This window comes from Nilaparvata lugens, chromosome 12 (assembly GCF_014356525.2).
Source record: "Nilaparvata lugens isolate BPH chromosome 12, ASM1435652v1, whole genome shotgun sequence".
Lineage (NCBI taxonomy): Eukaryota > Metazoa > Arthropoda > Insecta > Hemiptera > Delphacidae > Nilaparvata > Nilaparvata lugens.
In genome coordinates this window covers 21,498,056-21,510,106 of record NC_052515.1, presented here as the reverse complement: position 1 = coordinate 21,510,106, position 12,051 = coordinate 21,498,056, and the positions used below count along the sequence as shown (strand labels likewise).

The window sequence follows — 12,051 nt, the reverse complement described above, 5'->3', positions numbered from 1 at the left end:
CTAGAACCCAAAACTCAATTTTTCTTTGTCGATGTTTCTCAATTCTCGATTGAAGAGAGCATTCACTTGACTTCTCATATCTCTACCTTTTGTCTCCTTCCTCCTCCTCTTGCCGCCCTTCGCAATTTCTTCTATTTCTTTCTCCCAATTCCAATTCTCTTTCCTCCTTCGATTCCCCTTACAATTCAATCCTCCAATATATTATATTATTCCATATATAATATTATCATAATTATTTTCTATTATTTTTTCAATCTTCAAGAAAGACCACACATTTTCCCAATCCTCATGCTCTTTCAATTATACAATGATCAATTGACGAATTCTATGTTGCTCAAATCATCATAATAACTAGATAGGTTTCCGGTGAATCATAGCACTTCCCTATTCGTTCCTTTCCTTCAATTGCGTTGATTTATTTTATAGTCTCTTTTCTTTTCGCTGCAAATATCCAATCAACCTAGATTGCCGACAATAGCGCGAACCACACGGTCAGTAATATGCGCCTCTCTAATCTTGTTACTTATCTTTCTTTTGTATAGCAGACCTACGTTTGTCGGACATGTACTATCCTATTTTACACTTCAGCCAACAATTCTGCCGTGTAATTGGTTTGCGTGGGTGGTGTATGGTGGGGTACGGGGGGGGAAGAGAACGGGGTTTAAGTTTGTTTGGCAATGACGTAACATTGTAAAGTAGAGCCTCGGCGTAACCAACCCTTAAACCGTACCGGGTAAAAGGATAGAAATTACGCAGATTCTCCAAGAGAACAACACGCGTTTTGAGGGGGTGAAAATGCGTGCGTTTTGGGGGGTTGAAACGCGTTTTGGAGTTCAGCAAAGTGGAAAAACTAGAGGGATGCAGGGAGATGAGTTAGTCCCGACATCTGTCAAAGACAAACGGATGCAGAGGAGGCTAGAGGTCTATAGCTAAATGGATTTGTCAGATTTTTGAGAGCCAGTGACGTCACAGAGAAGGAGTGGGGGTGGTTAGTGTTTGAGGGGGGAGGGGGTGTAAATATGCCAGATGCGTTGCAGCGGTGCAGTGGAGCAGCAATGGAGGTCTGGCGTGAGTATTGTCTGGGGTGGTGGTCGGGTATTTTCACAGCTGATGTATTCGAAAAAATCATCGAATCAATTCTTATGGGATGATTTGAGGTTTTGTTTTTTTGGACAGACCATTTCATTTTTTTCAATTCTTCAGAAATTTTGTTGAGGACCCTATGTGGAGTGCTGCGCTCATCACTTACAGGTTCAACAATTTGTACACGTGGAATTATGTCAAAATAGAGTTGAATCTCATCAAGAACATAAGAATAATATAATTATGGATCAAATCTTCCAAGAAAACTCCTCCAAATACCATCTACGATTCCAAAAATTACCATGGAAATGAAGATACTCTTTATTGAGCAGAGTTAACTTTTTTTATTAAAGCATTTAATTTACATTTATTCTTATATTTTTATTTCAATTGGCCAGTGAATAAACCAGGTTTTCCAATCAGTGATCTAGATTGATTAAATAGTCCTGGGACAGCATCCAGATCATCCAGAACTTTAAAAGTTCTCTACCTTGATTGTGGTTTCCCAGTGGTTGGAATCCTTCTAAAGTTGTAGCTCTACTCGTATCTCATCATCATCATCATTATCAGTTTCATTACCCACGTACAAGCTTGATGCTCGTTCGGGCATCATCCTCAGTAAAGGAATGGAAAATCATATTTCTCAGTGAAGAAATGAAAATTTTTATTTGCATTAATCTCCCGTTGAAAGGGAGATCGTACCTGTCTGACTGCTGTTGATAAACTTCTGTTTTCACTCTCTGAATCTTGAAAAAGAGATGACCCTGTCATAGACCATTCCTTGTTTGACCATATTGACTTAATCGCAGTATTTTTGAGGGCTACTTCTACATTAGAACCTGAAAAGTATGAGGAGAATCATGGTTCTTGAGGAACTATGGAAAGAATCAACATGGGTTGATTTCTCGTTAGTTTTTCAAAAACCTTCGAAACGATTTTCCAGATAAGTTCTCCCCGTATACCACTGCCACCAATACGTCCGATAATTCTCTACAAATAGCTCACACATTATTATGATTGCGTACGGCGTGTGTGCGAGAGTGTGTGTGAGCGTGCGTGCGTTATGTCAGCACAGCTGATGATGTGTTCCTATTCTGCATGTCCGCTGATGTGGAAGACCACTCTGGGGCGACGGCTGCTGTTTACCCCTCCCCTACCCCTAAAAATCACCCCTCCACCCTTCCCGTACAATATCAACCCTCAGCATCCTCGAAGCTTCACCAGCAGAGCCCTTGTACCCTTGAAGTGCATGCAAGACATGTGTTACGCTGGCACTAACTGCTTGCTGTTCAACATGTCAGGAGGATCTCCGATGATATGGGATATGTTGTATTCACAAATTGATCGATATTATTTGAATATGTTCAAATTCTTTTGATATCATATAATAAGTTTTCACTAATAATTTACTTTTGTGGCAAACTTCTCAGTGAACGAGGCTATTATAATTATGGTTTTGCTTACAATCAAGGTTTACGAATGGGAATGGAGAGTTTCACTAAGATTTGCAGGAATTTCCATGAATGATGTTGGAATAGCAAACATAATAGATGAAAAAACAATCTCAATAGCTTTCTAACCTCTTTTTATATTATTCTGTGTTTCCAATAGGCTACTAAATATCACTTCATCGAAGCTATTTGGTTTTCTTTAGTCTATCATCTCTAACACAAAAATATGTAGACCAACATTATAAGCGTTCCAGAGGATTCAAAGAAATTAGTACTTATATAAAATGTTGTTGCTACTTGGCGATGTCATTAATGATCATAAACCTTTATGAAATAGCTGTGAATTGGCAAAAATGTAGCTTGTTGTCCTCTCCCAATTTCTGTATAATAATTATGATTTGCATATTTCATCGCATATTTCCTGGACTATCTATTGACAATCAACAACTACATAACCTCTAGACTGTGTATTCCAAATAAAAGCAGTTTTGGGCGAATGCCTTTTGTTTTAACCTGCATTGTATCTATTGTCTATGAATAAATGAATAAATGAATGAATGAATGAACTATGAAAACATTAAATTCATCTTTGTAACACTGATTAAACCTATCTATTTTTTAATTCAACACTTTACTGATAGATATTACTACCAATTGATTGAGAAGAATATGTTTTCGGAATAATAAATGATGCATGACTAAGCACATTCAGACTAGGAAGTCTGTATTGAGATGTAAATGAAAATATAAAGTCAAGTGTGACATGAGATACATTGACTTTTTGGCAGTACAAAGTTTGCCGGGTAAGCTAGTTGGTAATAAAAACAGGTTTTTCAAATATAAGCAATCTCACCTTCAAGATTGATCAAAATGGAACCCCCGATTAACAGTTTCCTCTGCGGTGTATTCTTCATCACATTAAAAAATCACGAGCCAGAGACTCAATTTTCAAGTAAAGAGCAACTCATTATGCAAAAAACTGAAAATTGAATAGTCACGCCACGAATGGGCATCCACACATGCTTCAAACACATGCCGATCATCAATCATTATTACCAACATTTATGTGTGGTAGACAACATGTTTTTGAGCGCTAACCCCCGTCTCCCTACCACATCGCATTAATGTTTTCCGAATACCGTACATACATCAGTGAACCCGAACGCAAACCCCATCCTAGTGTCAAATACATCTGTATCAATCACGCGGAGGGTGGTTATACGCATGCGCCAGTGTAAGTGAATGTGCTTATTTTCACTACATTACACTAACACTTACCCTCACTATTGAACTTCAACTACAATGTACGTTGTTACACTGATGATAACGGGCTGAGCATTCAAATTAAAAAGGGGAATACTGTTTTAAGAACTTTCGAGTTTTCTCTCTGTATCTCTATTCCTTGGTCTCACGTTCCCTACAAATTTTTCAAGTGTATTATGCGAAATTTAAAGCTGGATTCTCGCATATTAGCATCAGTATCTGGGTCCGTCTCAGTAAATATATTCTTCCCACGAGCTCTAATGGGACTATTCATACCAGTTCGATCGGGCTGAAATAATAATATTCTCCACTTCATCACCATTTCACGTATAACATATTATTCACGAAACAAGGCCAGCGAAATTTACTATGAATTAAAAACATCATACATTGTACTGTGGTGGAGATTCAATTGTCACAAGTTTTGTTTTCATTACAAATTATCCCGTTATTTCAATTTCAAACTAAATCCATACTGATGCAAAGATAATATTGATGCTTATTGTAGCTGCCACAATCTTAAATAATTATTTCGTGATATTAATTTAAAACTCAATCTTTACTGATGTTAATAATAATTAATGCCTATTGTAGCTGCCTCTATCTTAAATTATCTCGTGATTTCAATTTCAAACTAAATCCATACTGATGCTAAATCTACGCCTATTGTAACTGCCACAATCTTAATAATTGGAGTTTTACATGCTCTACTTTCGCATTCAATCTTTACCTTCACGTTCTGTTTCTCTGTTCCTCTTTTTTGACTCCATCTTCTCTATAATTGCCTCCTTTTTCTCCACCATATGTTGGTTAATATCATTGTGGATAATACCATTGAAGCAAACTGAAAAAATAAAAAATGACAAGAGGCAGCAGGCAGAGGTATTGGAAAATAATTCTTATCCTACTTTTTCTCCCTTTCTTCTATTCCTTTGTTTTTTTCAACTTATTTTTCCTCCTCCTCAGATTGATATGCACACACATTGAAAAATTTTGTCTCCTCATCCAAATTTTTCTTCACCCCACCTTCTTTTCTTCTCCGTCCTTCTCTCATCTTCCCTCCACTTCTGTCTCTTCCCTCCTCATTCTTGTTCTCTTTCGGCACTCCACATAAAGTACATAAGAGGCTTTTGAAAGTCTCCTGCTTTTCTGTCAAAAAATTTCCACCTTTCATTTTTTCTATCATCTCCGACATCATCTTCATCTTTTACTCCACATTCTACTCTTCTTCTTCTCCTTCTACTAGACAAAGCCATTTTTGTCGGCTCCTCTGCTACTGGAGCTCATCTTTATTATCCCTTTCTCATCCCTCTTCAAAAAGAGGTCGGGCCGCCTTTCTGACATCTTCCAAACACTGTATAGATATACTGGCAGCATTTGTCACGTGGCCTGTATAGATATACTTGTGGATTTTGTTTGTTGTTTGTGAAATACCGCAGCCATCGTCTTATCGGAAAAGGAGAGCTGCACTTAAGAGGGAGCGCGTCGATAGATTTCGGGCTACCTGAGTTACCGACTCCAAACAGACCCGATAAATAGGTTGAGCTGTCTGATGTCTGGGACGCCGACAAGATGGCACCCCGAAAGGTACCCAGGAGAGTGTCCCATAGAAGAATGACCAATGAATGATGACACCAGCGTCATTCACGTCCTATCATCTCATTCATTATATTATTTCCATTGTATCAAACCATGGCAAAATAGAATACTATTTTTTTTAATATCAATATTGGCGTTACATCATTTTTATCTATCCATTATTAGAGCTACAAATTGTATTGAACAATATAATTGATAGAGGACAAAAGGCTGAGTTCAAAACTGTCTGTCTCGCAAGTTTTAATTGATCGTTAATTCAGACACAGCTCTATAAGCTGACCCCAATCAAAATTCACAGTGGAAAAATGATGAGTATGTCAATTTTTTCCTAGTTCTCTTTCAATTCGCCTTTTCCAATTTGAAAATCAGTCATCAAACTTCTTGAATGAATTCTAGTTTCCAACTCGATATCAATGGAATCTATGTAAAAGTTTTGAACAATGTAATTGGAAAACTGTCATTGCATGGGCAGTGGTTATAGACATGATTATTCAAATGTTGGTTAACGTGGCTAGTCAGAATGGAATATAATTCTTTATTGTCATTAAACACATAGTGCAATAGACATAGTCATCAAGGGTCGATTTTATTATTTGGAAATGAATAGGGTGTATAATTATCATTAAACGAAAATCTCGATTAAATGCTGTCAATCACCCTGAAGACTTCTGCTACTGCAAATATTGACAACAGGGTAAACAGCTAGATGGAAATTCGATGAGCGCTACTAAACAAAAATTATTTGTCAGCCCGGGAATCAGTTGAATTCCATCTGAATTCAACATCTCTATTTCCATCTGAGTAGGGTGTATTGGTATTCTGAATCATAATCTATTGTAGATAATTTATTCAACCTCTAGGCATTTTATTCGGCTCTGTAGTCTGGAAAGCATATCTGAACGTTATCAAGAATCCAGTACTATACTAAAAAACCTATTGATTTCACAATGTGATATTTTGATGGGATCTACATTTTTTTTAAGTTGATGGTTTCAGAAAATTGATTTTTTGGATGCGAATTTAGACTACTTGACGCTTATTATGTTTCTATTATTTGCTTGTTAATAGTAATGAAGAGATGATGTGTTCATTGTGAATTGTAGAATCAAACTGAATGTTCATTTATAAATCGTAAACAAGGAATGGTTACCTATGGTTACATTATGAATAAGAAAATGTAACAACGCCTTTCAATCAAAGATTTATAAAAACTGAGATTATGGAAATGACTACTACAAAATAAAACATGAATGATACCGTACGTAGATATTGAAAACGTTTCTTCATGGTCATAGATTCAAACCATCTTCAATTATCCCAAAAATTCTCGATCAGTAAATTGGCCCTCTTTCTTGAAACAAGCAATACGGAATGGGTGATTATTCAAATAAAACAAATGACATTTTTTTCTTCGTGAGGAGAATCGAATCTCACCCCTTCTCTAGAAACAAGCGATAACGACTAAAAGCATAACAGTGTAATTCCTGGCTCTTATCAAGCGGCCAACACTTCAACGCTCCAAAACTGCAATCAATGAAGGAGGGTGTTCAAGTTGAGGAGGGGGAAAGGAAGAAGAAGGAAAAAGAAGGAGAATGGGAGAGAGACGTTGAGAACGGCACATGAAAGTAGAACAAAAATGGAATATAGTTGATGGTAGATTGGGGATGTGGTGATGGACAAAACAGAGAGAGGGTGAGAAATGTAGTTAGAGAACGAGAGAGAGAAAGTGATATAAAGATTAAAATTAGAGAAATCAGAAAAGTAGAGGGAAAATATGAGTTGATTATTGGCAGAGAAACGAAAAAGGCAGGTTTCAAATAACAGAAGAAGAATACAAGATAAATTTATAAATAAGATTGATTGATTGATTGCCTTTATTAAGCGGAGTTAGGACTCCAAGTACTTTCTGCCACACAACACTTCACATTTCATACAAATGAATACTATAGATAACAAAATCAAGATTATAATTAAAATTTAAAAAATGAACAGAAAATGAGAGGGATTATAAGAACGACATTTAGGAATGGTGTGAGAAAATAAAAGAAAAGAGAATGTACGAAGAAATGGAAAAAAAGAGAAGAGTAATACAGAAAGCTGATCATAAGAGTGTTAGAAAAAATGTAAGGAGCTAGCTAGGTGAAGGAGAAGATTGGGATGACCAGACAGTAAAGGAAGTGGAAGAGAATGATACAGATTAGAATAATAAACGAAATTTGGAATGAAGATGAAGTGTGAAGAAGTGTCAGATAATAGAAGAGGAAGGCAAGAGGAATTCGAACCATCATAATAGTAAATAACAGTGAATAAGATGTGAAATGAAGAAATGAAGAACTGATGAGTAAGAAAATAATGAGTGGAAAGAAGAAAAAAGAAGACAAAGAAGAAGACGAAGAAGAAGAAGAAGAAGAAGAAGAGGGAGAAGAAGAAGAAGAAGAAGAAGAAGAAGAAGAAGAAAAAGAAGAAGAATGGAACCAAGACGAGGAAAATATGAAGAAGATGCAGACGAAAGAGAAAAGTAAGAGAGTACAGTAGAGAAAAGGGACCTTTATTATTACTTATGTCTTTCTGTAATCCACCCCCTACTCATTTGCATTGCAGGGTCTCGATTTGTTTTGATTTCCAACACTTGACCGAACAAAGAGAAGGGTTCGCATTACCAGTGTGGGAGTGCGAGTGAGAGGGCAGAGCTAAAAAAGTATTATAATCAGTGGGCCTATGCTGTATTGAATAAAGAGAGTGAATGAGAGTGCCTGCCACTCAATTGCCGAGCGAGGGGACTTATCATTACAACAAGGCCGGTAGTCAAATACACTCTAGCTCTTAATAAAGAGAAAGATTTTGTTTAAAGATGGAATCATTGTTTGGGTCCATCAATTACTCTGGCCTTACTTACTCTCGCTCTTAAGAAAGGGAAATATTTTGTTCAATGATTAAATCATTGTTGTGATACAACAATCATACTCTTTATCTTACTTTATTCTTGCTATCGATTTACAGGAAGGTTTTGTTTATGGATGCAATCAGTGTGTAGGTCTGGAAACAATCATTGGGTAGTCCTATGAATTACTATTGGCCTTTCTCTCGCTCTTGATAAAAATGAAGATTTTGTTCAAATATGAAATTATTGTAGGTCCTCAGGTTCAATAAAAAATGTCTTTTGAGGGGTGAAGAAGTTATCAAACATTGTTATCAATGGGTCCAAGAGTTATTGTCTATTAGTGGTCATGACGTTCACAATCGACGTTTGTTCCAACAATTTCATTGGAAGTGTTTATTGTTCAAACAGGATTTCTAGGTTATGAATGTTAGGTTAAAATGCGATGAATTGATTTTCACTAATGCTGTTTCATTTTTATGCTTGATCTTGAATAATTTGATGGTCCACACTTACACGTTAGTTTGTGGGGCTGAGATTTCATGGGATGAACGAATGAATGTTGATCAATCATGCAAGAACTGTCTTAAGCTGCGTTTACACCAAAGTTATTAAGAAAATGTTCATTTTTCCGTCCTCATAGATTCTATTAGATTGAACAAAACTTGACAAACACATATGCTCATCATGTATGAGAAGTTATGTTCAATCTAATAGAATATATAAGGACGGAGAAATAAACACTTTGTCAATAACTTTGGAGCAAATGATGTGGATGGTTGTGAGAAAAGCCTAATTTCTCATCACCTTAACACTCTCCAACAACTATTCTCAAAGGGAATTGATACTAGGAGAATAGGAAATAAGAACTTAACATTGTGGAAGTCACAAATAGAATACTTCCTTCAATATTACCAATACTTTACATACTCATGGCATTCTTTTGAGACATTTTCGGAGAAATTTAACTATAACCGTACAAATTAACACATCAATTTTTTTTATTCTTTATTGTCAATATAATTTTACAAAACCAAAATATATAAATATCCTTCAAAACAATAAAGCCCAAAGGTAAAAACCTGTTTTGGGAACATAATTTTTAAATATATACACACAACTCTCGAGAATAACATCATCATCATATTAAAAATCATCTTCATCAATAGAATAACTTATTTTCAATAACTCATTTCGGATTCTTATTTTTTATTCTAGTAGTATATTTTATTCTTATCCACACAGAAAAAACTAAACAAGTAGAGGAGACATTATAAGAATTTTTTGTAACTAACTATCGTATCTAATTGTAATTTATCTAATATTTTGAGTAATTGATGTTGTAGTTTTAGTTTTTTTGGGAAATAAACATTTATTTAGTATTCATATTATTTGATATTCAAATGTTGTATATTGTTCATACTTTTTTTCTACTGCTATTTCAACTGTAAAATTGGTGTAGTACTGTTGAAAGTTGAATAAATAAATGAATAAATTGACCATTATCCAAAATCTTGGACTTTTTCAAAACTTTTTGAAGAAATTTGACACTAATCACAATTTTTTCTTTGTGTCTTCAGGTGTCGTCGATTAACCGCGTGCTCCGTAACCTGGCCGCTCAGAAGGAGCAACAGGTGTCTGCGCAGAATGAGTCCGTTTACGACAAACTGCGCATGTTCAACGGGGCGCACGCGGGGGCGCACGCGGGAGCATGGGCCTGGTACGGCGGTGCCGCGCCCGCCGCACATCTCACCCTGCCGCACAACCCGACCGCGACCGCCCTGGTTGGCGCAGGCCAAGTCGCACGCGATGAACTGCACAAAAGAGGTCAGTTGACAAAAAAACTCTCAGATTTTTGGTGTTTGTCGAATTTGATATAATTTAATTATGTTTTATACTATTTTGATTATGATTAATTCTAATTAGCGCCTATCCCGTGCTTCACCATGGCAAACAAGAAATCCACGTTCGGAAGTTACTGCTACTGATGCTATTCAAAATTGTAGTATGCTCTAATGCACTTTGGCAATTTACAATGATTCAAGATTGATTACCTTTCTCCATTTACCCGGTCACCAGCGGGCAAAGTTTATTCTTTTGCTGGTAATGCCATATATGATACGTAAATTATATATACATACGTGAAGAGATATTTATGATTTTGTATTATTATTTTCTTATTTTTAAGTTAACACTTGTATTATGTTTAAATTTATTGTTCATCATATTTGATTTGCTCTTTATTTGTGATTGTTTTTTAAATGGCGAAATAAATGATTTGATTTGATTTGATTTATACTGTTAGTTAAGCTTTCCATCAAGTCAACATAACACTAAAAATGTCCTTCAGCTTTTGGTTAGAATTAGCCAATCGGGGGAAATTCTGTGTGTCGTGTTGGCTAGTTATTGGAACGCTTGCCATTGGCCAGCTTGCTGAATAGTATATGAGATTCAATCAAGAGGATATTCTTACTTATCGTGTTTCGGATGGACACGTTAAGCCGTCGATCCCGGCTGCCTAAAAAGCAGTCGTTAGGTCATGTCAGAGGCCCTGAAATTCATCAGTTGCGACCTGAAAACTCTGACACCAGACCTGTGCCAGCCAGGTCACACGATACTATTATTTATTATTCTTACTTATTTGTTTATTATTGAGTTACACATAGTTTTATGTTACTCATGTGTCACTTATTTAAAACTCAATAATATGCAGATCAACTGAATTCTCTGGCTGTAGTTTATTCAGCTCTATTGACTACAGCATGATGTTGTATGTGCGTATACAATGTGTTAATAGGTACCAAAAGTTGTATTTGAATAAAATTGGGTTTGGTCAATATTTTTTTCACATTTTTTTCTCATCGATCTCAAAAATGATCAATTAGTTTGATTCACATAATAATATGTTTACTATTGACTGTTCATTTATGAAAGGTTTAAAATTCAGAAGCGTGAGAGGGAAGATCACTGCGCATGAGCTCTGTTTCTTTTCCAATCCGTTTTGCGATAGCTTCACACGCTTTCGGTTTCATTCGGTTCGGTTCGTCTCGTTACCGAAGGAGCAACAGGTGTCTGCGCAGAATGAGTCCGTTTACGACAAACTGCGCATGTTCAACGGGGCGCACGCGGGGGCGCACGCGGGCGCATGGGCCTGGTACGGCGGTGCCGCGCCCGCCGCACATCTCACCCTGCCGCACAACCCGACCGCGACCGCCCTGGTGGGCGCAGGCCAAGTCGCACGCGATGAACTGCACAAAAGAGGTCAGTTGAAAAAACTCTCAGATCAAAACTCTTGGTGTTTGTCGAATTTGATATAATAATAATAAACGTTATTGCCAGAAACAATAATTTAATAAACATATAATTTAATTATGTTTTATACTATTTTAATTATGATTAATTCCAATTAGCGCCTATCCCGTGCTTCACCATGGCAAACAAGAAATCCACGTTCGGAAGTTACTGCTACTGATGCTATTCAAAATTGTAGTATCCTCTAACGCACTTTGGGAATTTACAATGATTCAAAATTGATTACCTTTCTCCATTTATACTGTTAGCTTTCCATCAAGTCAACATTACACTGAAAACAGATGGAATTAAATAGAGAATGCATTTATTCAAATGCTAATTAATATATAATTATTATTAAACGAAAATCCCTAATAAATGCTGCAAATCACCCCGAAGACTTCTGCTACTGCAGACATTGACAACAGGGTTAACAGCTAGATGGAAATTCGATGAGATCTACTATTCAAAGATTAGTTGCCAGCC

The 12,051-nt window shown here is 36.4% G+C and overlaps 1 protein-coding gene across 7 annotated transcripts in view; it reads left to right on the top strand.

The window, feature by feature from the left end:
* The window catches only part of LOC111053957 (paired box protein Pax-6), a 109,278-nt gene that overhangs the window by 61,232 nt on the left and 35,995 nt on the right, over nucleotides 1-12,051 (top strand). For 4 of the 7 annotated variants that reach the window (XM_039439136.1, XM_039439133.1, XM_039439130.1 and 1 more), the window contains exons 5-6: nucleotides 9,855-9,908; nucleotides 11,343-11,535. In XM_039439136.1, coding sequence (XP_039295070.1) covers nucleotides 9,855-9,908; nucleotides 11,343-11,535 — 247 coding nt within the window. Of the gene's footprint in view, nucleotides 1-9,854; nucleotides 10,102-11,342; nucleotides 11,536-12,051 lie in introns of all 7 variants that reach the window. The other 3 variants (XM_039439132.1, XM_039439131.1, XM_039439135.1) reach the window with 1 other exon arrangement.